Source organism: Rhipicephalus sanguineus, chromosome 5 (genome assembly GCF_013339695.2).
Source record: "Rhipicephalus sanguineus isolate Rsan-2018 chromosome 5, BIME_Rsan_1.4, whole genome shotgun sequence".
NCBI classification, from domain to species: Eukaryota; Metazoa; Arthropoda; class Arachnida; order Ixodida; family Ixodidae; genus Rhipicephalus; species Rhipicephalus sanguineus.
This window is the reverse complement of record NC_051180.1, coordinates 35,747,403-35,774,577: the sequence shown is the minus strand read 5'-3', so window position 1 is coordinate 35,774,577 and position 27,175 is coordinate 35,747,403. Positions and strand designations below refer to the sequence as shown.

The 27,175-nt window shown below is 47.8% G+C and overlaps 2 protein-coding genes across 3 annotated transcripts in view; one reads left to right on the top strand and one right to left on the bottom strand.

Annotated features, from left to right (window-relative positions):
• Window positions 1-11,873, bottom strand: part of LOC119393498 (zinc transporter ZIP10) — a 90,631-nt gene extending 78,758 nt beyond the window's left edge. Inside the window, exon 1 of the mRNA XM_037660550.2 lies at window positions 11,692-11,873. The gene's annotated coding sequence lies outside the window, so the exon portion shown is untranslated. The remainder of the gene's footprint in view (window positions 1-11,691) is intronic.
• The window catches only part of LOC119393499 (zinc transporter 2), a 73,405-nt gene that overhangs the window by 21,851 nt on the left and 24,379 nt on the right, over window positions 1-27,175 (top strand). The window contains exons 1-5 of one of the 2 annotated variants that reach the window (XM_037660557.2): window positions 12,132-12,749; window positions 13,248-13,386; window positions 14,651-14,797; window positions 15,757-15,910; window positions 26,353-26,551. In XM_037660557.2, coding sequence (XP_037516485.1) covers window positions 12,393-12,749; window positions 13,248-13,386; window positions 14,651-14,797; window positions 15,757-15,910; window positions 26,353-26,551 — 996 coding nt within the window. In that variant the 5' untranslated portion in view covers window positions 12,132-12,392. Of the gene's footprint in view, window positions 1-12,131; window positions 12,750-13,247; window positions 13,387-14,650; window positions 14,798-15,756; window positions 15,911-26,352; window positions 26,552-27,175 lie in introns of those variants that run through there. The other variant, XM_037660558.2, reaches the window with a different exon arrangement.

The following is a 27,175-nucleotide window of genomic DNA, read 5'->3' as shown; positions in this document are numbered from 1 at the left end:
GAGGGGGGCGGATCGATACATGGACTGTGAAGAAAAAAGATGGCTTTCGTCTTGGAGTCGTCTTAGGCGAATGCATAAGCGACCCTGTGAGTTTTTGTAAAGCTGCCCAAGCATGACCACGGAACATTTCGCTGCGCAGACCACCACCAAACTGACAATGCGGTCAAGGGGGAACAAAAAAAAAAAAAAAGAAGGGTAGGGGTCTTATATGCGGTTTTATACGCCTCATCACCAAGCGCGTTTAAGAGGCAGGTCGACAGACGAAATCACCGAAGCGTGTAGATAACGCAGATCCACAAGGTCGTGTTGTTCGTCTCGCACGTTCTCACAACACGGCCAAGGCGACTGCGTATCGACGGACGCACACGACGACGGCATGACGCCGTGTCCACGGCTAGCGTATCATTCCGTTTGGACAGCAGTACGTATATAAACGGGGTGGTAGTGGTGGTGGTAGCAACTTTATTCTGAACTCCGGCAAATTCGTGGCCTGGGCCTACAGGCCACCCCCGAGGAGGACCGGAGACCCTGTCTCCTCGCCGCCTCAAGGGCTTGCGCGGCCATCCACCGCGCCGTAGCTTCAGCTGGGGAGACTGCATTTTCTTCGCCTATAACCGCACATTCCCAGAGAATGTGCCTAAGAGATGCGTGCCTTTTTTTTCTTTTTTCTTTTTTTTTTGGGGGGGGGGGGGGGCAATAGAGATTCGCTATAGAAATGCTATGACAGTCAGACATTTGTCATACGTCTTCACAGATTAATTGTACGTCGAGGCGGAAATACTTTGCCGCTGCAGAATTTGCAATGCAATTGCTGCTATTTATCAAGCACTTGTTAATCAACTCATTAATAGATAACTTCAGGCCAGTTGGTTGTATGGGAAACTTGTAAAGTCACAATATATGGCACACTCATCCTTTTTAGAAATCCACGAAAAATCCCTCATTACTTTAGAGACTTGTAATCGAATTTCAGGGCTCCGATCCAGGAGATATCGAAATCGAGCGCGCCGAAGTAAGGCGGCCGGTGTGCTACGTCAGACCGGAAGTTCCCGAATTTAGCAAGTGCGGCGGCACGTTTCGGCTGGAGCAACATTGCTACAACGTACTTCACGCTGTTTCTGAAGTTCTGAGCGACTAGCGATTTATGTATATGCCTTCATTTACGGCAGGGTTACGTAACTCTTACACAAACCTAGGAGAGCGTGTTATTCTGGGCACTGTAAAATTTCGTAATGGCGGCATTTTAAGCCAATCAGAGGCCGTAGCAGCCCGGCCAATAACAGTTGACCAATGACCGCAGTTGATGTCTCGCAACTTGCCCACCACCTATAGGGACCACCAAACGCATCGAAATACGGAAGGAGAAACCTGGGATTAAAGTGTGCCTTTCGGTGTCATGCATCACTTCTAACCGATGTAAGCGCCAGTCACGTAAACGGGCGCTGTGCTGCCCAGGGAAAACAAACACGCGATCCGAGCACGGCCCCCAAAAATGGCGACGGAAGGGCCGAAACTGCGCACGTATAGACCTTTCACAGAAGACTCCCTGGGCGCCGCCATAATCCTCTCTGGGCTGCGCTAAGTAGCGACCCCAAAAAATTCGCACTGCCGAGGCTGCGACGTCAGCCTTTGTGCTCCCGCGCGCAGCCCAGTATTAGGGTGGCTACCAGCATGGCATTTTTTTCTCTCCTGTGAAAAGGTTTATACGTATACGTGACGTCACGTGACGTGAGAACTATATGCTCTGCACTGTAGGGTACTGTAGTGGCACGTAACCGTCGACCTGTATATCGCGGAAGCGGCTTCTCTCAAGGTCTCCCCACACTTCCGTTTCACGGCCACTACGTCATATCCTCGTAAAAAACTCAAGACAGGCGTGCTGTGTCGGCGCACGTCCGTATTACCGTCTGTACTATTTCCGCTGCAGTTGCGCCGGCTCGGTGCAAGACCGAAACCAGCGAACGGTATACCTAATTACAGTGATGCTACCGAGGACTTCTGATTTGGAGCAATTTCTGGAGCAGCAAAATTTCCGTTTTGGAGCACTTTGGAGCAGCAAAATTTCCATCTTGGAGCACTTTGGAGCAGATAATTTTGCTTGTGGGAGCACTTTAGAGCAGCGAATTTTACATCCTGGAGTGCAATACAGAAGCATATTGCATTAACATTCAAGCACCTGAGTATTATTATGGGGCTCTTATGAAGGCTAGAAATATTTCGATTCATTGCAAATCTCATGGAAAAAATCATCTCAGGAGCATAGGCGTGCGCACGGGGGGGGGGGGAGGGGGCAGGGGGGAGGCGGCCGCCCCCCCCAATCTCCTAAGAGAGGGGGGGGGGGGGCGCAAAATCTGCCCCGTACATTGACACTTGCGATAGCAATTATATGGACACTCTCGGTGGATTTTCGCCGTCGCCGTTGCCGTAATTTTCCGTATAAAGTCCAAATATAAAGCCGCGGGTAAAAGCTCGCGAGCGCTGGCGACGAACGCGGCTGAAGCGGAGATTAAACTAGCCGGCCGTCTGTCTCCGCCGCATAGACAGCGCATGAGATAACATCTTCCCGCGTGCGGGCCTGCCGTCGATTGCTCATCAAACAGAGAGGAAACGCCCCGCCCGTCTTTCGTAAGGAGCATGAACGGACGCCAGGGGAGCGGAAGGGGGGGAGCGGGGGGACCGCATCTTTCGAAGGGCGCAGTCGCTTGCGCGCGCGCTATCTCGAGGCATCAGGAGACGGCTCGTAAACTTGCTGTGCTCTGAACGCTTACTTCGCGTTTAGAGAAGTCAGAGCAAGAAAACCCTTCGGTTCCTGGAGGGGCCATATTCCCTTAAACCAGCGTTTTGTTGAGTTACGCAAGATCGGATCCAAAAGAGTAATTAGCTGCTAGTCTTACTTCGTTTCACAATACATTTTTTTTGTATCGCATTCATTGCTTCGCTCTTAAGCGAAACTGAGTTTTTTTAACCGTTAGCTATTGACCTCCGAAAGCGAGGGGCGGTCGTGTAACATGGCGTAGCCGCTTCACTGTGGGCCCGCTACTGACAGCTGCGCATTTGCGGCTGCTCCGACCAGGAGATATGATTTTACTAATGATCGAGATGACATTTTTTAAAAAAGCAAGCAAAAAAATTCGGCAGATCCCACGTACTGTGGGAGTCGATGTTATGCGAAGCATGCGGCGAGTAGGTGACTGTGGCGTAACCTTTTTACGGAGCGACACGTTACAAAATGATGCTAAAGATTTCTATAAATTTTATACGCACACATATATATGTTGAAGAGCCGCATATGTGTTATATAACCAGTTGTTTACGGTTGGGTAACGCTGCCAATGGCAACGTAGGTATTACCAGCACCAGAGCGGTAAGCTGATATGTAGTGCTTATAAGTGTCCCGAGAACGCATGCACGTTTCACGAACCCGTCTGCATGTGTGCAAGAAGCTCTTGACAGTTCTTATACAAGGGCATTATCACCGTGATCAGCGAGCACCAGCAGCTGGTCATGACTTGTTAGAGGATCCGTTCGTGATCGTGGTGACGAGGGGTCCATGTGTAGAGAAGTATGTGGTATAGTAGAGCTGTTGGAGTTCGTGTATGCCTCGGTCATTTCGTCGACCAATTGTCTGTCGACAGAGTCGGCGACAAGTCGGAACCTAAAGCCAGCCTTCGCGTTGGGGAAGTATAGGCCGTCGAGGCTGGAAGACCTGGATAGTGCTACGTAGACAAACATCAGTGGATGGTGTTTGTCGTATTCGTAGACTACCTGAGCGTATGTGGCCTACGCAGCCTAGTCTACAAAGCGGCTGTCAATCAATCTGGCATCATCCTCGGTCAGCATGGGGACACCGCCCAGCCTCGTAAGAAATGAAGAGGACACTGCGTCGCTCTGGTGGACGAAATGCATTTTACGGTGCGGTGATGTGGATATCATATGTAACTTTCAATAATATATTCCTTCGGGGTCGAGCAATGCTACAATATAGCTTGCTGGATCATAGGAATACAAACGTAATGTTTATTAGACTGCTATAAATGCGGAGCCAACACTGGAACTACAGACGTTAATCTGATATGACGCCTGTATCGTAGGAGTACACATCGTAGGAGTATCATGTAGTGTTTATTGCTTTCTTGTAAAATTAGATAGCCAGCAGCACAACCACAATTGACGTTGCACCGATATTAACGCCTGCGTAGGCTGTTTTTCCAAACGAGTTTATAGACCTGGCGTGGCTCTGTGGTAGAATACCTGATTGCCACGCAGAATGCTTGGGTTCGATTCCTGCTGGGATCCTAATTTTCATTCTTCCCATTCGTTGAGTCAACGCTGCCGATGTTGGTTTTCCTTAACGCTCTAGCATTTAAGTTACCAATGTCTGTTGTCGCCGTTCCTGGGTAGAGATAAACTGTCAATCACCTGTGGCGCATACCCGTACACCGCGGCCCGTGGTAAACGGGTATGTGCCACACGTGTCTAGTGGAAAGGGTTTGACGACGTACGCGGCAGGATTTTAACGTTATTCATGCCATGGCCCGGCAATCATATTCGTCAAATCCTCTTACCCTCCCATGCCAATGTTGGTCTACACCAAGTTAAGGAGGCGATCATGAGAGCACCGAGACGTAGGCGGCTAGATAGATAGATAGATAGATAGATAGATAGATAGATAGATAGATAGATACGTAGATACGTAGATAGAAACGCTCAAAGTGCCAGAGGTTCGCTAAGAAATGCTTCGCATTTAAAATTCGAATTGGAACCCTAGCACGTGAGCTCGAAAGGGCAGGGCCTTTTAGGGGGTATTTACCGCAGAGTGATTACAAACTCGGACGTGCTGGCGGAAGGAATTACGAAAAAGCTGTTCTGGATGAAGATTCATGGATAAAGTATATCTGAGGAAAAGTGTCAACGCGTTTCCACCGTTCGCGTGCTCTTCCATAAACGCGAAGCAAGGAAAATTCGATATTGCCCCATATATCTACTGCGAGCGATCCCAGATTTCATTCCGCGATGTCCGGAAACAGAAGTGACAGACATTTTAGCGGCACTCATGTAGTTATTACTGAACATTGCTTTCCTTACGTGCCGTGCGACGCTTGAAACGAGCTATCAGCAGCGTTTCTGGAACAGACGACGTCCGCCGATGAATCGCCGTCGCACTTTCTCGCTACCGATAGGCCTAGACGTCACGAGCCTCTGCGGAGAGCGCGTTTTGCTGTCGAGCCGACTTGCAGAACAGAAGCTGCGTCGGCACCGTGCATGGCATCGTGGCTTACTCGGAACGCACGCGCGAGCGCTATTTATTCAGCGGAATAATTCTTGGTCCATGATTGCGACTTTATTGGCAGCCCCAAGATCAAGCTGCACATGTTCTGACGCGCCGGCGGTGCGATTGCCGGTGATAGAAGCCCCCAAACCCGAGACTTTGGCGCAGTTTGGCGCAAATTTCGTCGATATTATCAGGATGGCGCAGTAAATACAATTTGGCGCACTTTGGCGCAGTTGGCGCAGGAGTGGAATCATATCACCTTCAAGCGCATCACCCATTCCGATCTTTACCTATATGGAATTTTTTTCGTTGTTTCAAAACGATGTGTTTAGTAGAGCCATGGTAAATGGCGAAATAGCATTGCGGCGCGGTTTTCGGGCAAAAAGATTTTTAGCAACCCGTCCTTTCGCAGTTTCTCACTGTAAAATTAACCAACTTGCCCTTCAATATGCACGCAGACGTTCTCCGTATTACACACACACACACACACACACACACACACACACACACACACACACACACACACACACACACACACACACACACACACACACACACACACACACACACACACACACACACACACACACGCGCGCGCGCGCGCGCGCGCGCACGTAGCCGTGGGTTCGTAAAAAATAGCTCGATCGCAGTGTTCGCAAAGTGCTACTACTGTGACGTGTATCCACGCGTACATGTAGACCCATGGGTCTACATGCACGTGCACGTGAGCATCCCTGTTGCACAGATTTTGAGGGTTTGATTTCAACAGTGAGAAATAACGTGCGAACGCCATTAAAGTACCGGTCGTATAGCTGTTATAGATGAAAGACGTGAACAGACCGAAATGACACTCAGGTGTCTCTACAATAAAAAAGAAAAAAAAAAAAGCGTAGTCACGCACGTTCTGCATACCTCACCTCCTTCCTTGTACGTCAAGATTTTTTTGCCGTGACGTCACCGGCAGCATGATTCAGAAGCTCAAAAACAACGCCATAGGGAGTGAAGCCGTTTGGAAGTAACGATTTTAGTCAGGGTCATACTGTGAAGCGACATGCAGGCAGACATAGACGAATATAGTTTTGATATATCTGTATACATACGTACTACGTACACATACATATGTATGTATGAACTACCTATGCGGGAGCACTCGGCGAGTGCTACTAAACATGTGCTGACGAGGCATGAGTCGCAAGTCAGATTCCAAAAAATAAAACATCGGTGCGCCATATTTATGTGACGACGCATATCACCTTCCGTTCTTTTCGACCCGCATGGTTGGTTCTGACGACGACGTGCTCCTGTTTACGTCGGTATCAACCGCTCGGAACGACGAACGAAGACGAAGAAACAGAGAGCAGAAAACAAAATTCGATGCTGCGCACTTTCACGTCCTGTCTATCAGAGGTGTAGTCTGAAGTTAAACTCGTGGGAGGGGGAAGGAGGAGGGGTCGAGGAGTTCGAACCACCGAAACCCCACCTCTGGCTAGGCCAATGCTGTCAATATCACTGACATGCCTACACGAAGGACAGGGACAGGAAAAATGCTGGCAAGCTTGGGAGCACCTCCAATAATTTATTGCAACGAATGCTATAACCAGTCTCGGTTTCGTTTCGGAGGTTAGACTGTGATGACGTCATGAGCCAAAACTGAACACGTGGGAGCAGCACACTGCGGCATTTTTCTTTTCGCTCGCACCCCCAATTACCAGTGTTCCACAAAGTTTTAATCGCAAAACCTTGCCAGAACGAGGCCTATAGCTAAAGTGCCTTCCATGCCGCAAACCTTGAACATCCCAAATTACTGGCCTCATTTTCTTCTTGACATGTACGTAGGCCAGTTACACTGCTGGAATGATGCATGCCCAAGGAAATTTTCTACTTCGCTCACTATTTCCTTCACAGTGAGACATTCTTTTGTTAACTGCTTCCCTATATGCAGAGTTCGGCTTCCACACTAACCTCTTAGCAGCGGGTCCCTAGCAAAAACGAAACCAAGACTGCAAAACAACGACACATTCGCTATTTCCGAAGAATAGTCACGAAATATTTTTCTCTAGCAACACATGTTTCCTACGGCGTTCGAGCAGCCGTCGAGATACGTCGCTGATTGCAACGTACCAATGCACTTCATCCTTCGTGAATAGCTCATATCGAGAGCCGCCCGATTTCCGGCGGCTGGAAAACACAATAGAGACGGGAAGAGCTTTTCTTTTTTTCTTCTTCTTTTCTATCTCTACATTTCCTTTTTCTTGCTCTTCACCTACGCGTGTAGTGCAGCCGTAACAAGGGCAGATCGCTTTCGAAGCGGCCGCACAAAATTGGCGACCGGAGGATATATCTGCATTTTGTAAGGGTAATTCAAAGAAAAAAAAAACAATAAAACAAAGGGAAGTAACAAACGCGCCAACGGCGTTCGTCGCGCCGCTGGAGCATAGGCAAGCACACAACCGGACGACGCAACATTTTGCTGACAAAAAAGGATGACGCAACATTGGGCAAGGCACGTGAACAAAAATCCGCAGATCCCATGCATCGTAGGAAGCCAAACAATTCGGGGGTCTCTTATACTATCGCTAAGATTACACGAAAGCCCGAGCGCCGGTGCATTAAAGACAAATGTCGCGTCAGAATCCCGCGGGGGGGGGGGGGGGGGATTCTGATGCATCATGCATCACTTTATGCATCATGCTCACACATGCCTGAATGCAATAATAGCTCCCTGCTTGTCTCTAGTTGATCTCTGCGCCAGTAGATGGTGCCACCATACCGAACACACGCTTGCGCATCGGGTAACCCTGTAGGATAAGACGCTTGTGGACAAAATAAAGCCCTCCGATTAGGGAGTACAGATCGATTCCAATTCTTTCGCTGAAATGTCAAGGCGGTACATTTGTGCACGGCCCAATACAACCAGCGCTGCGCAAATGAACTAGGTAACGACGCGGACTAACCAGGGTCACGTTCAGCGAGCATCACAAGTGACATGAAAAAACGGGCTCACGGAAGTGCAGACATGAAACTTGTGAACCTCGAAAAAGGACAGAAAACGGAAGGTGTTTCGGTATGGTCCCTGTAGTAGCTCTGAACGGCGGGTAACCGTGTATTTAGGACATCTGTATGTTCATCTGCGGTATGTGGCAACACCACTAAGATGTAAACAACTCGTACGCAGCTCCTTCGCCGACACTAAAGTAACACATTAAAGTTTCGACTAATAAATTATTCGCTGGGAACAACATTGTCCACAATTCCGCCATCATTGGTCTATTATTGCAATTGAAAATGAAGGTGAATGCTTGTTTTAATCTCGCGCCAAACCCCTAGCCAGCATCTGAATGTCAGTAGTGAGACGTCACAGACCTCGGCGCCTTCGTAACGCTACCATTGCCTCAATCCAAGAGGTAAAAAAAAAGGAAAAAAAAAAACCTGCTGGAGTGGAAATTTCGTCTGGAAATTGAAGCCAGACCACCACCATCTTACTGTAGGCACGATAAAACGTTGCATACAGTGAAGAAAAAAGCAGCGTTTGCCTCACACGCCCTACGAATTTAATAATGGTAATTTTCCCGGGCAGACACTGCTCAACAGGTGTCTTAATGTTACTGGTTTCCTAAAGAAGCCTCAAAGTCTTGGAAAATATTAGTAGACATCAAGTCACCGATACTCGTCTTTGTCAGGAACAGCGATCTCTTATTTTTATATTTAGGCTAGCGTTGCCGTTAGCAGAACAAAAGCCCATGAGAAGGACGACATGCTTATTAGGTACACTACAGGCAATTGTGCTGGCTTCACATCTGCTGTCAAGACCTTGCGAGGGCTTCCACTCCAGGTTTAAATTTTTTTTTTTTTAGACATTCTTGGCTCAATGAAAACTTCATGAAACCTGCCATCTGCGGTTCCCTGGGGGCACAACGCGATTCATTTTTCCCATTGAACAGCAACATACGCCCAAGCAGACGCATTTAAAAATTCGCGACGTCGCAGCTAACACGTGCAAACTTCGAGGCGCCGTCGTCAGTAATCTTTTCTTTTAACGGCTTTCTTTGGCTTACCTAGAGCATCCGCGACGCAAGAGTGGTGCTTTCTTTAAGTGTCCATTTAAGGTTAACTCGTTCATTCAAAATAAGCAGCCCGGAAAGTAAGCAAAAAAATCACAGCATATCCACGGGGTGAATGATGATGAGTGGGGCGAAGCTACGGAGGGAATCATCTGTAAACCGTGAAACTCTTCCGTGAAATGCGCCCAGTACATAATATAAAGAGTGTGAAACATCGTGTGTATATTAAACATCAAACTTTTATTGTACTGTTGGTTTACGTGGTCCCTTCATTATCACTTGTGATCGGTGAAATGCAAGGAAGAAGTCCGCTCCCGAGCGAAAGAGCGCCAAGAGCGACCGCATTCCCCGCTCGCCCTGTGCGAATTAAAGGCAAGGCTAGAGGGAAGACAGGACGCGCGTTCCACGACGCGAGGTCGGTAGCATGCCCAACGAAAGCCAACGGAAAGCGATCGTGCAAGTGCTCCGGCTTCGCATCGCCTCATGGTTCCATTTAGCGTCCCAAAACCAAACATATTGCTCAAGGTGTGCCTTGCGTTTTTCGTAGAAATAATTTCTTTATCATGTACATTAAGACGAAAAGTTGAAAGCTCACTAGAGTGTATCGCCCGCAAAGTATGTCTTTTAGTGTGATTTAACTCTCGTACGGCAGGGTCCTCGCGCCGTTGCCGGTCCACCTCGCCCGTTGACGATCGGGCGAGGTGGCTAAATACAACTACTACTACTACACTTTAAGAAAAACATCTGGCGTTCTTTCGTTCTGCTTTTACAAAACATCTGGCGTCTTTCGTTGGTTTATTTCATCAATCAACGGCGTTTTGAACAAAATTTTTATTGTTTAATCACGCACAGGAGAAATCTCACCAGGCACTACCTTGGAGGTAAACAATGGCTGCTAATGGCAATGAGAGACAGAAGAAGTCGGCTTTTAGCTAACACTTACACTTCTACTTCTACTAACGTTTCCTACTGGAACATGCCAATGGCTGCTAATGGGGAATGAGAGACAGAAGAATTCGGCTTTTAGTTAACGCGCACGCTGCGAATTTTTTATTGTTCAACAACGCACAGGAGAAATCTCCCACCGGCACCACCTTGGAGGTCAAAGCGTAAGACTTGTTACTCACTACTACGATCACGACGACTACGAGGGACGAACGGGTGCCGCCTTAAGGAGCTTCGCCCCTAAAAAGAACGAACCGCGTCACGGTGGAAGAATGCCCAGCGCTGCGCGTACTTGCATTATGTGGGTGAAGAAACAGCGTTTCTGTCGCTATTTTTCATTTATTTATTTTACTTGGCGTGCTGACGTTCAACTCGGCACGACTAAAGCGAGAACGCACACACGTGTGCAATGTTCGAGTGGCGACTAACCACACTGCCCACCTCACACTAGATAAGAGGCTCGCGTTGACAGCCACTAGCGCGAAAAACAAGTGTTATTTTAAACTGCGATGCGCCCTCCGAAATTCGCTAGTTCTATTTAAAAACACAGCTGACGACGAGGCGACGCATGTGTCAGCACAAGTGTTCCGCATGTATCCCTTGTTGCGGCGTAAAGAGAAATCGGCCTATTTTATCACTCTCCAGACCACGATGCTCCCGATTCGCCACAACATGCAGGCGAAAGCAAGCGGTCATTGCGAGCAGCGCGTTACCAAATTTCATATACATTCTGATTCCACAAATTGGCACGACGATTACGTACGAAATTTTTGTTCACTGGCGAACTTGGGCCCATTTTAGAAGCAAAAATGTAGACTGGAGGCATCCTAATTAAGTTCGAGGCGACCGGACATCCCTAGCGTTACAGTGAAGCCGACTTGGCCCCCGCATTCAAGGCTAAACATGGATGTGTGTTGTTTGGTTTATTCCAAACACGAAATCCGTTCCACTTAATATTTCACATACTGTGGTTTAATAATGTCTTCGGAAGACAACGAAAAATTACGATATTATAAAGAACTGCGTCCGCAGATAAATCTGCGCCGGTCGCACGCGCTCGCTCGCGACACCAAGCAATACCGCCAAAAAGCAAGCATTGCAACTGCAGCCTTCGGAAAGGCTTAGTGCGGCGTGCCAATGCTCGAACACGAGTGCTCATTACTGCGGCTGAAGACCTGACACCGTGTATGTGTTGACATCCGCGGCTCACCGCGGCCGCGTGCCCGAATCGAGGATGAGCGTCTCGGAGGATGGCGCAGCTTGTTGGAAGGCATTCACCATCCTTCCATATACGGCAACATACGCCGTAGTGCGGCAAAGTCACCTCGCTTCGGCGAGGCTTTTCGGAGGGCGCCGCTACCGCACTTCGAAGTGGCCTGTGCGAGCCTTGGAAATGGTGAAATCGTATCTTACCTGTATCTCCCGTAACTTTAAATATCCCCGCGGGACTATATTCAGGTTGGAGCCGTGTGCAGATCACTCTCAAGATGGCGGGGATAATGCAAAGAGGAAAACGCCACCCAAAATCGGAAGTGACGTTACCGGAAGACTGACAGCTCTCGATAACTGTGGCGTTCTAAAATGCATGGGATATATTTTGGTCTGTTGGCGCCATCTGTATCCGCGTACAAAAAGTAGTTCTAAAACTTTTTTTTACTTAACGCTTGTTATTTTTTGCGGAATGAGCATAAGAGCTGCTGCTCGTAACAAGATGAGAGAGTGATCGTCAGCACAATGAGCAGCTTTATTTTTTCTACCGAACAAATGTATTGTTTTATTCAATGAATAAGTCATGACAGCAAATGCGACCAATGCGCATCCTTCCGCCGCTCGAAGACGTCACAACGGTCACAACTGATACATTTCTCCAGCCAGCCCTCCTGTATCTTGCTGGTGGCTGCAGTGGCTGTGCGAAGGTGGCGTGAAGAAACACTCGCCTCTATTTCCATTTATTTCGTTCGGTGGACTTCGAACTTCTTTTACTAGCTGGCTTGGGGGCGATATGGGACGGTCGAATGCCTTAGCAAGCAATCCAAATGGTTCGCAACCGGAGCTGTTAGCGCCGTCGATTGCCTCCTCCTGGAGGCTGGAGCCCGCTGGTTTTATCAGCTGTAATGGCATCCGGTGGTTCCGCCAAATTCGCCCTTGTTCGTGATAAAGTGAAGCAGCTATTCACCAGTGAACGTGTAGCGTACGTCTCGGAGGATTCTGTATCTGGAGACGAAGAACTTCTCGATATTACCAGCGCACCACTAAGTCTGATGGATGATAACGAGGACTTTTGCCTGTGTCGGCGCTGTCGCAACGCCGGTGACCCGTCCACTCAGTGCCTACGCCAAAGCAGGCTGCCGCCTGCGGGTTTTAATTCGGCGAACGGAGCGCAGCAAAACGGCGACACGACGCCTGTCACCGCGTCGGATGCTTGCGTGAACTACAGGCAAAATGCCGGCGAAAGCTCCGCGCTCCTTTACGTGAGTATGCGGAACCGCACTGTTTGCAAACAAGTTTTAGAAATATATATATTGTTGAGAACTGGGTGTGGGCACCTTCTTTCCGTTATTGCCGTCACCAACACTTGGCGACTGGCTTTGTTCCATTTATGTTGCCGCATGGTTGACTGGAAGCTGCGCAGTTTCCAAAGCAAAGCTGAGGGCTGTCTTGTCACATAATACCCGCTGTACGCATTTGCGGCGAAGCTTCAAAGCGCAGGGAACAGGAGCTTGAGTGCATCAATAATGCTGACATACGTATTGTATGCAAAACAAACAATGACTGTTTTTTTTTTTTTTTTGAGCCACAGTGACATCACTGCCACTACAGTGGTCTTGCTACGTGTCAAATACCTCGTTATCTGACAAATATGGCTAATTTATTCGCATATACTCTGGTGTTTTCAGAATCCTTTGTAGCTGTAACATAAAAGCGAAATGTGGCAAAATGTTATACCTTTTTCTTATGTTCTTGCACAGGACACCAGTGAAGATGAAAGCGATGAGTCACTTCACTGCCATGCAAACCACCAGCCAAGGCGTTCGACCAAGGTGGCACAGAGACAACTCATTATCAGCTGCCTCATCTGCCTTACATTTATGATAGCTGAAGTAGTAGGTTAGTATCTCCACCATAGTCTGCATATAGCTGAAATGTATGACATTTTTCTGAACTTTCTTTGGAGCGGTTAGCGATTCTGTCAATAATGGTCTCCTTATCATATGCTTTGTTCTGTGAAACACTAGGATAAATCATAATCAGTACTGATAGCAGAGCTTCAATGCAAGCAGTAATATTGTCGGGGTGCAGCTAAATATTGTGAGGACCTGAAGGCTGTAGGCTTGCAATGGCTTACAAGTATTCAGATTGCAAGTTTCATGAAATAAGGCGCACATTTTATCCATTATGGTATAAGAGTAACCTAATTACTCCTTAGTTTTACATCTGTTACATGAGTAAACATTAATGCTGTTGCTGATGCTTCTAAAGCTGTATTCCCACGACGGACATGATCGCGGACGAATCAGTCACGTGACATGTGACGTGATTCGGATCTCTCTGCAGCCAGGATTCACACGACAGGGGAGAATTCACGCTACAAGCGAGGATTTCGGCATTGCTCCCCGAGGATCCCAACTGTGATTTGAGCCTCCGTCATTTCACAAATCACTCCGCGCGGACCGAAGCGGGAACGCGGAGCGGCTGACGTATGGTGACATAGTACGCAATCCACAGGCTTGAATCGCGATTTCATCCAGCTTAAGTGGAGCTCAATTAGCACTTTACGGTATACTTAGTGTCATGTCTTCCTTTTATCTCAGTGATGGTCATGGTGCAGTATCCCTTTCTGGTGGCTTACTGTGTGATTCTTGAAACAGTGAATACACGATAAAAACACGCATTCACCGGAGGTGTTTGTTTTCAGGTGCTATTGCCATGATGAAAAGGAATATGCAAATATTTAACAAAGAGCCTCATGGCCACATCTTCTGCAGTGTCAGGTGGATCTAAACACAGTAGGAGAGGATGAAACCATTCCTTATTCTGCTTGCTTCACCCTGAACATATCCTTACCTTGACTCCCTTGGGCAAGGATTGTTTAATTTGAATTTATTATGTATGCGATGTATTGATGTAGCTTTGGAAGCAAGTTGGACTAAATTGTGTGACACGGAGCATGATTCTTCAGTGATGTTAAGCCCCCCTGTTCATTTGGTTTGCGCATTGGTGCGAATTCAGTGTACTTGGTGGCGAGGCCGATTTTTCTCGCTGTGATTGTCTTGATTAGGGCTAATGCCTCGGTGTTTCCACATACAGTGCATTGCATTTCTTGTGCGGGACACTGACCCTTCTTGCCTTATTGTGGCTTCCTTATGTCCAGGTGGCTACATGTCCAACAGCCTAGCTATCATGTCGGACGCCGCTCACCTGTGCGCCGACTTGGCTGGCTTTCTGATCTCCATCTTTGCTGTCTGGATTGCACAGAAGTCTCCCACGAAGAGACTGTCCTTTGGCTTCTATCGCGCAGGTAAGAGGTGGCTCCTTTGCATGAGCCCTGGCATGCAGAAATTGGTCATAGGTCACAATAACAATATCAGTGGCATGGCTCTCTCATTTGCAGAAAAATAGCTGTGATGCTTGAATGTCCATGTCTGACTGACTTCTTCTTATTGGTCTTATATATTGGTCTGCAAATCAGTTCTGTGGAAATTCACAAGGTGGTGGAAGGGTTAAGGAAGGGAAATTAGCAACCACCCGTTTGTGGCATGAAGCCACAAGGAAATCCATTCAGATTTTTCAGAAAGAAAGCTTTCTGAAAATTCCATTATGGCTTCGTGCTACAAACGGGTGGTTGTCAATTTCCCTTTCATATATTAGTATCATTTTTTTTGTGCCTCATCTATGTGCTGTTCTAGATGATTGTGCATGTTAAGGCACTGGTTATCATACCACTTCAGTGTGAGTATTCTTTCTACGTTGTAACAAAAGAGCACAGAAGGAAAATTCAAGAGCGAAAAAAAAGGGCGAGAAGTAGATAACTGAAGTCTAGAGGAGGCGACCCACACTCAAGAGTGCCAGGCTGAGGAAGAAGGAGCTTTGTTTGTATACAAGTGTTTGATACTGCATAAGGGGATCCCAGAAACATCTGAACGAGTCTTTGCAGCGGAAACTTCCAAAACAAGCTGGTGACGGTGGCTGGAATTGTAGCCTCCTTTTCTGCAGTGTCACCCCTAGTAGCATTTTCTGTCCCTACTGCAAACTTGGCCCGGAGTCTTGTGACCAGTAAATAAAATATTGTTCGATTCTGCGAGCACTCACTCTAGTTCTTGCTCGCTTACATTCACAACTTTTGCCACACACTAAAGCTTGACCTCATGCCTCCGAAATCAGAGTGACGGTATTATGAGTCATGAACTTCTGAGAAAGGTGAACTGTGCAGATGTACGGTTAGCGCTTTATTATCGCATGCTGTCTCATATTTTGCAGAAGTCCTGGGTGCTGTGCTGAGTGTCGTGTTCATCTGGGTGCTAACGGGCATCCTAGTTTACACAGCCGTGCAGCGGATCTACCATGACGACTATGACATTGATGCAGACATCATGCTCATAGTCTCTGGCACGGGTGTTGCCATGAACATCATGTGAGTGCATCTTGCTCGTTCATCATAGGAGCAGTGCGTCAAATTTACGTATCTGTCTGTGAAATGATGTGGCCAGTGATCTGTGGAGCCCAACATGTCGACTGTCTCAGAGGAGTAACAACTGTAACGAAAGGGATTTGTGATATTTTGCGACATTAAGATTTGCCACTAGCTGAAAAAATACCCTTAGTCTCTGCCAACATTTGTGTGTGGTGTCGCTGGGCGAATGCTGTGGTGGGCAGCTTATATTCTTCTTCGCACGTTTGCTTCACCTTGTCTTGTTTTCATGGGATCTGTTGACTCGAAAAGTGTACCTTTTAATCAGTTCAGCATCATACTCAATGTTTGGCCTGAAAAATTATGCCTACCGGGAACATATAATGTGGTAAACATTAAGCATAAATGTATGCAGTAAAAGCTCGTTAATTCGGATTTCACGGGACCGGAAAAAATGTCCGAATTAACCGAATGCCGAATTAACGAATGAACAGGAAAAACAACATTAAAATCAAGTTGGAGAAGCATACCTTTATTTGCTGAAGTATTTTGTAATGGTCGTCTGCGTTTTCACGCAGATTCCGGCTTACATTACAATTTTTCTTAACTTTTCCAAATGGCCAACAGCACGCAAACTGTCGGAAGTGCTCAGGCAAACGCCCTCTAATATCATAAGCGCCTCCGAGACTTCCCGTGAGGTGCGATGAGGTCGCGACATCATTAATAATTTCTTGATCGGGCAGGAGACCAGTCGTGGCGACACAATCATCAATCGCGATGTAGTCCTGAAGGGTCATTCATATCTGTGGGAAGGACAGCATCGAAGGTCGGGCAGTCACCGTCGGTGGACTCGGCTGACACCTCGTCGATGCCACCGTCGGCTACTGCTGCATGCTCGGGCCTCACATGTAAACACGGTCACAACGGGAAAAAACAAGAACTCCGCAAGAAGAGTCGGTGCCGACACAACACAAGGGAAAATGGCGTCGGAGGCGCAGTGGAACTACGTGGAGCGAAGAAAGAAGACGCCGACGTTCGGTGACGCTGCGATCGCCCCCACTAGTTGATGACTATGGCGATGTCACTCAAGTTTCGGTTTCGCCCCAGTGGTGCCAGCGCTGCTTTACCACACATTTGTGTAGCGGCAGCCGTCAGAATTTGTCCGAATTAAGCGGTGTGGAACCCAATTCTGACGAATTAACCCCTTCAGGGTTTTCGCCGTACATGTACGGCAGAAGGTTGCTGGTACCAAAGGGTTTTCGTCGTACATGTACGGCATAGCGTTTATTTTTAAAACGCGCGCCTTTTTCGATCATTTCTTTTGTTTGGCCTGTGCTGCCACACTTCGGGAATACGTGGAATTTTTTTCACGCGCCGATGTCTCTCCGTTGTATTTTTTTTTCGCTTCCCAAAACGGCGCGCCGCCTATCGCTTGCCCATCCGAGCGCGTTCGCGGTGCAGCTGGTTTAAAGTGCGCGCCTTTTTCGATGATTTCTCTTGCTTGGCATGTGCTGCCACGCTTCGGGAATATGTGGAATTTTTTTCATGCGCCGATGTCCCTCCGTTGTTGCTTTTTTTATGCTTCGCAAAATGGCGCGCCGCGCGCCGGCTATCGCTTGCGCAACCGAGAGCGCCCGCGGCGCGGTTTGGATTCAAACGCGCGCCTTCTCCCATTTCTCTTGCTTGGAATGTGCTGCCACGCTTCGGGAATACGTGTAATTTTTTTAATGCGCCAATGTCTCTCCGTCTTTTTTTTTTCTTTCTAAAGAAGCGCGGCGGCTTGTAGACTTGCATCAGAACGCGCGCACGCGGTCCGGCTGGTTTCGGTTTCGTCCTTCGGGTGGTTTTCGCTTCTTGCGCCCGCAAAGCTGATGGCTGTTCGGCTTCTAACCTCTCAAAGGGTGACCGCTTGTTACTCTCTCGTTTATTGCACCCCGGCGCGCGATTACATCTGTTTCCGTGCGGCGCTAAATTACACAAAAGACGCCGCCGTGATTGCGTTTCCTGTTTTGGGGTCTCGGAAAAACTAACTACGTCTTGTTGGCGATAAGACGAAGTATTACTGTAGCTTTTTCACTCGTTTTGCTTTCCGGACGGGCGCACAACCATAGAGTTTTCTTCCGTGCGCTCACTGACGCAGTTCGCTTACGCTATGGAAGCGCGCGCCGGTTGCTCTGCTGCCGGTGAGTAGAGCAGCGATTCTTCCGATGCGGACTATTCCCCAAGTGCCGAATCAGAATCTGATTCATTGGATTTCAGTTCGTCAGACGAGGATTTTTTGACGAGTTCAGACTCCGATGACGATCAAGGAGCGACATCTGAAACGCGTGCACGGGGAGCCATGCTTCAAAGGCTATCACACGCTGAAAAGTTTTTAGTGTTAGAGCACGAGCGTTTTTAACCGGAAACGTACTCCGGTGTGCTTATTTTTGTATTTTTGTGAGCTATGTTTAATACAATGCATAATTTTTATTCATAAAAAACTGTGAAGCTTTTTTTTTAGGATTATGCTTGATTTTACAACGAATAAACCATATGTATGTAACAACAAAACTGAATTTTTTGTCACTTTACGGTCACGAAAAAAAATTTTAGACAATTTTTTTCTTAAATAGAATCGTCTGAAGAATTTATTTCAGCAATAAAAAAATTACACATTTTTGGACTGGATTTCGCGAAAAAATTCGACCCTCAAAGGGTTAACGAAGGTTTGGTCCCATAGATTAACATGCACTTTGGCCGGGACCAATAGAGCCGTCCGAATTTCCGAATTAACGGGTGTCGAATTAACGAGCTTTTACTGTATTGTCATCCTTAGTATTGTTGATTATGAATGTTGTTGCTGGAAAGTTGTATTAAATGTCAAAGTATCCTTGAGGTCCTACTGTTTTGTTGGTAGAAAGCAAACATATGTACAGAAAGGGAGTAACATTGAAGTCGGGAGAGAGGGCACAGTGAACTATAGTCTGTTACAACAGCCGTTACTGCCCCACCCAGAGAGAATTTGGATAGATGCCCCATCCAATCGCATTTGCTAATTTACATGACGTCAAGCGCCATTCGTGTGTCAGGTAGGTGATTTTCCCTTTCAAGCACGTATTCTGGTCGCTGGTTTTCGATCAAAAACGTGAACTTCCTGGATTATTTCGTCAAATATTCAGACTTCACTTCTCAGTGAAATGTAATAATTTAATTGGTGATGAAAAACTTTTAATTCTTAATATGCGTAGAATTTACATTAGCATAGAAAAAGTACGACCAGTTGGAAGTGAAACCACCTAGCCTGACTCTCTTGCACAGATGAATGGCAAGGACGACACAGTTCATGGGGTGGAGCTTGTATATATTCTTAAAGGGGCCCTGCAACACCTTTCTTAGTTATATTGGAATAGTTTCATTATTGACGTATGACTCTTCACGAGTCATATGCCGCAAAAAAAAAAAAAAAAAAAAAAAAAAAATTCCCCGCAGGGGCGTCTGCGCAAGCAGGCGTTTGGTGTGTAGCGACACCACGGACCCGAGCTAACGGGGGGGTTTCGACCCCCTCCCACGCCTAGCCGTGCGTGGCTTAGCCGTGTCCGGGGAAAAGGGGATCCTGGGGGTTGAGCCAATGCCGGGTGATTGGACCTTTAAGGCCCCCCTGCAGAGGCAACACACCCCTTTGGCCCCGGCTTCACGTAGACGGCACCCCTGGGCTGACCCACCCAGGGGAAATCGGCAGTCGCCTTTTCCTATCTCTTTCTCTCCCCACATCTTCGTCTTTCTCTTACTTTTAATCTTTCCTGTCTGCTCCTCTCTTCAATTTACTTCCGTTTTTCTTGGCGGCGAGGGTTAACCTTGTGTATGTGCCCTCTCTTGGGCACATTATATTTGGTTATAGTAGCTGTGTACAGCTGGCGTAGACATACTTTATAGCAATATAAGTGTTGTCGCGTCCCCATGTTGGGCTCCATGGTGGGCGGCTGGCATGGCTGCCGAAACTATACATAATCTATGGCCTCAACCTCATTTCCTCCCCTGAATGATCGCCGTCTCACAAAGAGAGGGCGCACCGAAGAGACTTTCAACGCCTTGTTCAAACCCACAGAAAATTTTCCACGGTTCCACGTAATCCACTGCGAAACACTAGAAAAGAACGCAAGAACGATCTCTCCTTTTCTTGTATCGAAATGCCTCACCGACACACTCGGTCAAGGCTATAAGGCTACAAGAATGGCTAGTGGGGACCTTTTGCTAGAAGTTCAAAGTAAGACCCAGTATGAAAAACTTTCAAAACTTGCCTCTTTTGGAAGCACCCCTGTCTCTATTACACAACACCGATCCCTCAACAGTTCGCGAGGTGTAGTATCTGACCAAGACCTGTTGGACTTGACTGAGAGTGAGCTCCTTGAGGGCTGGAGTGAACATCATGTAACGCACGTACAGCGAATTAAAATCAGACGTGACGACAAAGAAATCCCGACAAAACACCTGATTATCACATTTTCCACAAGCACCCTTCCAGAATATCTTGAAACAGGCTACCTGAAGCTTAAGGTCAGACCTTACATCCCAAACCCGCGGCGTTGCTTTAAGTGCCAGCGTTTCGGTCACGGCTCTCAGAGCTGCCGCGGCCGTCAAACCTGTGCTAAGTGTAGTTCACACGATCACCCTGCAGACGACTGTGTCGAAGTTCCCCGTTGTGCAAACTGCGAGGGTGGGCACGCAGCCTACTCTCGTAGTTGTCCCGCATGGAAAAAAGAAAAAGAAATAATAACACTCAAGGTAACGGAAAACATCTCCTTTAGAGAGGCGCGAAAACGCCTTTCTTTTCCACAGGGAACTCTATTCGCGGACGTGGCACGCAAGGGGGCAGTGTCACAAAGGTTCGCGGCGGCCGCACGTACCACGCACAGTGGACGGGCGGTAGCGCCATCTGCCCCCTCAGCGGAAGCAGCCCGTACTGCTCCGCAACCAAAGGGCATGCAGGCCTCCGGATCTGCAGGCCCAGGGCCTTCTGTTCAGGCAGAAAGCCCTAAAACACTGACACCCGTCCGCGTAAGCCGCGACCGGGCATCCAGCGCCTCTGCCGAGGTGATGGACACAACGGCAAGCCCAACGGCGTCTCAGGCGCCGAAGGAGCGGCGCAGCTCGTTGGAGCGCGCCAAAAAAGAAAAAGCCCGCATCACAGGGCCTGGAAAGGGCTCTGTGACTTAAGGTAATAGTTCTTTCAGTACACACAGCACTAACTTACACTCAAAATGGATACACAAATTATACAATGGAACGTCAGAGGTCTACTAAGAAACCTCGACGATATCCAAGAGCTGCTACATGAACACTCACCAAAAGTGCTGTGTGTGCAAGAAACACATTTAAAATCCAAAAACACGAATTTTCTACGCCAATATGTCATATTCCGAAAGGACCGGGATGATGCTGTGGCGTCATCCGGTGGCGTAGCCGTTATAGTTAACCAAGGAATTGCATGTACCCACTTACCACTCCAAACATCCCTTGAGGCAGTGGCTGTTCGAGCCGTCCTATTCAACAAACTGATCACAATCTGCTCACTTTACATACCCCCGCAGTGCCAACTCCAAAAATATGAATTCGAGTCCTTAATAGACCAACTTCCAGAACCATTTCTGGTCCTTGGAGACTTGAATGCACACAACAGTCTATGGGGTGACTCTCGCTGCGATGCGCGAGGTCGTCTGATTGAACAGTTCCTTTTCTCTTCTGGCGCATGTCTCTTGAATAAAAAACAACCAACATATTACTGCCTTGCAAACAGAACATACTCGTCCATAGATCTCAGCATAGCGTCTCCATCACTTCTGCCCCTAATTAAATGGAAAGTTATCAATAATCCTTACGGAAGTGACCACTTTCCAATACTTCTGAACACACCAATTACTAATGAATGTCCCCATCAGGTTCCAAAATGGCAGATTAAGAAGGCCGATTGGGAACAGTTTCGGAAAGTTACACTGTTAAGTTGGACGGACATGTCTTCCTTAAGCATAGACGCAGCTGTAGAATACTTTACATCATTTCTGATTGATGCCGCAACCAAATGTATTCCACAATCAAGTGGACACTCTGGAAAACGACGAGTTCCATGGTGGAACAGTGATTGCAGAAATGCGCGTAAGAAACAAAACAAAGCATGGAGTTTGCTTCGCGACTCCCCGACAGCGGAGAACCTTACAAATTTTAAGATTATCAAGTCTCAAGGCAGGAGAACGCGCCGACAGGCTAGAAGAGAGAGTTGGCAAAAATTTATATCAGGCATCAATTCATACACACAAGAAGGCAAACTCTGGAACATGATTAGTAGGGTAGAAGGACGACAAACACATTCACTGCCTCTAGTAAACACACAAGGCGACAGCATAGAAGACCAAGCAAACTTTCTAGGCGCACATTTCGAACAAGTGTCCAGCTCGTCGCACTATTCCGAGGCTTTCCAACGCTACAAGACAACAATAGAAAAACAGAAATTAGAGCGCAAATCCACAAAATACGATGCGTACAACAGAGCTTTCTCCTTAGCTGAGCTGCAGGCATCGCTAACCTGCTGCAGTAGTTCCGCCCCAGGCTCCGACCGTGTGGTATATGACATGCTGAAAAACCTACCTGCCGAAACGCAAAAAACCTTACTTTCCTTGTACAATGCCATCTGGTTTTCCGGCGAGATCCCCTCGTCTTGGAAAGAGGCGATCGTCGTTCCCATTCTTAAACAGGGCAAGGATCCATCCTCCGTTTCGAGTTACAGGCCCATCGCACTTACAAGCTGCCTGTGTAAACTTTTCGAAAAGATGATAAACCGCCGACTTATGCATTTCCTGGAAAGAAACAATCTACTTGACCCGTACCAGTGCGGATTTCGCGAGGGTAGATCCACCACCGACCACTTGTTACGTATCGAGGCACAAATCCGTGACGCATTCGCCCACAAGCAGTTCTTTCTTTCTGTGTTCCTCGATATGGAAAAGGCTTACGACACAACATGGCGCTTCGGAATACTAAGAGACCTGTCCCACCTTGGTGTACGTGGTAGAATGCTAGATATAATAGAGAGCTACCTGTCGGATCGTACGTTCCGTGTCCGAGTAGGAAATGTTCTATCAAGACCATTCCTTCAAGAAACCGGAGTGCCACAGGGTGGTGTACTTAGCTGTACACTCTTTATAATCAAAATGAATTCCTTGCGTCTTTGCATCCCACGGAATATGTTTTACTGCACATATGTCGATGATGTACAGATCGGCTTTAAATCGTGCAACCTCTCGATGTGTGAGCGGCAGGTCCAGCTAGGTTTAAACAAGATCTCTAGATGGGCAGACGAAAATGGCTTTACACTGAATGCACAAAAAAGTACTTGCGTCTTATTCTCCCGAAAGAGAGGCCTCCATCCCGATCCAGATATTGGCCTACATGGACAGCGTCTGTCGGTAGAAACGGAGCACAAGTTCCTAGGGCTTATCCTAGATACGAAACTCTCCTTTATAACACACATCAAGTACATAAAACACAAGTGCATAAAAACAATGAATGTTCTAAAAGTATTGTCACGCACTGCGTGGGGTAGTGACAAGAAATGTCTGATAAATTTGTATAAAAGCCTCATACGCACTCGCCTAGACTACGGGGCAATAATCTACCAGTCTGCGACACCAAGCGCCCTAAAAATGCTTGACCCTGTCCACCATCTAGGCATTCGGCTATCTACGGGCGCCTTTCGCACCAGCCCCGTGGAAAGCCTCTACGTCGAATCGAACGAGTGGTCGCTACACCTTCAGAGATCTTACCTATCTTTTGTATATTTCCTGAAGGTGAACGCAAACAACGAACACCCCTCACACACTACAATCAATGAGTTGTCTGCTTCTGAACTTTTTCACAACCGTCCTTCAATGAGACAGCCGTACTCACTTCGTGTGAGGAGCCTAGCTGAAGAAATGGGTGTGCCACTTCTCGAACACTGTCTAATGGCTCCCGCTGCCTATCTCCCGCCGTGGCAGTGGCAGCTTATAGAGTGCGATCTTTCTTTCGTCGAAGTTACCAAGCATGCGCCACTTGCACATATCCGTACACACTTCCTTGAATTACAATACAAGTACCCACACCCTGAGTTCTTTACAGATGCCTCAAAGTCTAACACTTCTGTGTCGTACGCAGCCGTTGGTCCATCCTTTTCCGATTCCGGTATTCTGCACCCTGATTCCAGTATCTTCACGGCAGAAGCCTATGCGATACTTGCGGCAGTTAAACACATAAAACAATTAAAACTACAAAAGGCAGTGATATACACGGATTCATTAAGTGTAGTGAAAGCTTTAAAAACTATGACAAAACACACAAATCCGGTCCTTGTCTCGCTCTACTCTATTTTATGCACGATCTACTCACTTAAACAGCACGTCGTAGTGTGCTGGGTGCCAGGGCACCGCGAGATACAAGGCAACGTGTTGGCGGATCAGCTAGCAGCATCCGCCCACGAAAACAGTCCCAATACATCTGTAGCTATCCCTCCAATAGACTTAAAACCATTCCTCAAAAGAAAGCTCAGGGCCTTTTGGCAGAGCACATGGGATAGGCACACACAAAATAAACTGCACGTTATCAAGCCGCAACTAGGTAACTGGCCGCCAGTATCAAAATCACGCCACACAGAAGTTACACTCTGCAGACTTAGGATTGGCCACACATACAGTACACATTCATACATTCTGTCCGGAGGCGATCCACCTGTATGTGACCATTGTGGCGACCCCCTCACTGTACTCCACACCTTACTGCAATGCAGGGAACTAGACGCTCTCAGAAAAAAGCATTTTTCATCTATATACCTGCAGCACCCACTCCATCCTGTTATGTTCATTGGGAGAGAACCCCATTTTAAATATCAGTCCCTTTTTGCATTCCTAAAAGATCTACACAATTTTAACGTTATTTTTCCAGGCGCTCCGTAGCGCGGCCTCATGATTGAGGCTGCAGCTACGGTTTCCATCAAAGGAAGCACCTGCCTCCCGGCCTTTGGGATCAAAGGCCTTGAGGAGGCACTCGTGCTGTTATCCCGTTTTTCACTTGTAAATACCATGATCACTCGTCATTTAGGCCACAACCATAGATCACACCACTTGTCACTGCCATAATTTTAGACTGTATACACATTTTTACGCTTCTTTATAGCGCTTGATTTTAGGCCTATATACAGCCACAATACACCCTATCATTGTATCACTGGTCATCGCTAACACCACATAAAAGACATGGCGCTCTTTGGCCACCCATGGCCCTTGCGCCAAAAAACCCCACTAATCATCATCATGCCGCAAAAATTTTTCGAATCCGTCAAGTCTAAGTGGTGTTACCAAATTATAGAGATCACGTTCCGCAGCTTTCTCCCTCAACTCAACGCAGCGAGTGTGCAGAAAGCTAGGCAGCGAGTCGACGGAGGGAGCGCAGAGGAGCGAGGCTCCGCCCAAGAGCGCCGGCGGCATTTTTTTCATTTTTTTCTCTCTGGCGTCTCGGCGCAACCACGTGGTCTGTGCCGCCACTTCCGGTCGGCTTGCATCGTTCTCGTCGAGCGGAGTCGATCGCACTGTGTATCGCGCGTGCTTGAAAACTGCGCGTCGGTTTGGTAATGTTGGGTGTGCACCTCGAACGCCATAGTGTTTTCATCGCTCTGCCAACCATGGAAGCAAACCTGCGCGCTCGTTTGGAACGAATGACAGCTGAGATCGGTTTCGGCCCATACTCCAATACACCGCCTCGTAAGACGGCACTGGCAGACGACCCCGAAGCGCCGCCATTACCGGACGCCAGCATTGTTATCGGAGACACGCTGCGCCCGTGCCTCGGTTGGTCGTGAGAACGTGCCGACGATGCAGCTCTCAGCTGACGAGGCAACACTCTAACGGCTGCCACTCTCAACGGCAACCGGCGATGGTCAAAAGCACAGAAATATTCACGTTTTCGGCACTGCGCATGGCGAAGAAAACGGAACCACGCAACTACGAGCAGACGAGCTGTCGGTGAGACCAGAAGTGCTAATATTAATGTTTGTTCGGTGTTTTTAACGCGATAACATAATATAAACATACATATTATCTACTTATTGAACTCAGAATTAACAACAAAAGTAATAACGAGGGTGTTATTGTGATTATAACATCAGCCAATGGTGGAACTGCCGACAATCGCGTCATATTTTGCGGACTAATACATCATTTGTCGAGAGAAGAGGGAGCGATTTTCAGCTGACTGAGAATTTATTGTAAATTCCAGGCCGTGCGCATCGCTATAATATTTGGCTCGCGTGTTCTCGGGAGCCTCGACTACCGATCGGCAGCGCTTTTTGAGCATGCTCGAAAAGTGTTGCAGGGCCCCTTTAAGTTATAACCGACTGTAGTATACAGCGCTATTTGTTGTGTGACTTTGTGACTGATGCGCAGCATGGGGCTGGTGTTGCACGGCTGCTGCCCTTGTGCGGGCATGAGTCAGCACGGCCACAACCATGGCCTCGGCGGACACAGCCATGGCCGCACCAGCGAACGCTCCAACATCAACATCCGCGCAGCCTTCATCCATGTCCTGGGGGACCTGCTGCAGAGCATAGGCGTGCTCATATCGGCTTACATCATCAAGTACAATGTGCGTTGCAAATTTGTCCAATCTGGTCTTGCCAAAACAAGTTCAGGGCATGCTGGTGTTACACGACAGGGGAACCAAAGCATGTAATAGAAGGGACAAATGTAGAAATCTAGCACGAAGGTTGCTGACTATGTGCTGATTAATTAGCACAAAAAGCATGCACTTTTTGTGGATATTGACGCGCATTTCAGAGCTAGGGTAAGAAAGCATGAAAGCCTGGATGGCTTAAGCCCTAAGCGGTATTCACATGAGGGACAAATCGTCGGGGGATAAAGGCGGAGCCTAGTGACGTCAGCTCGTGAGGAGAATTCCCCACAATTGTCCCCCACTCACACGGGGAGACCAGTGTTACCAGACTACTCTGGTGGCTTGTACCACCCGTTTCACCAGCTTCTGACGACCAGCTGCAGACTGGACACCCACTGCCGCTCTCTGCAGGAGCAAGTGCAACATGTGGCCAAACAAGAGCCCGAAATTCCACTATATCCCCCACCGCCGAGGGATCGTTTGTCCTGCCGGGGAAAAGGTTCCAGTGTCCTCCGAGGAGGCGCGGGTGCCCACTTACTAATTCATGACGTCTCAGCCACGTAATCCGCAACCCCCTGTGTCCCCCGCAGATTTCTC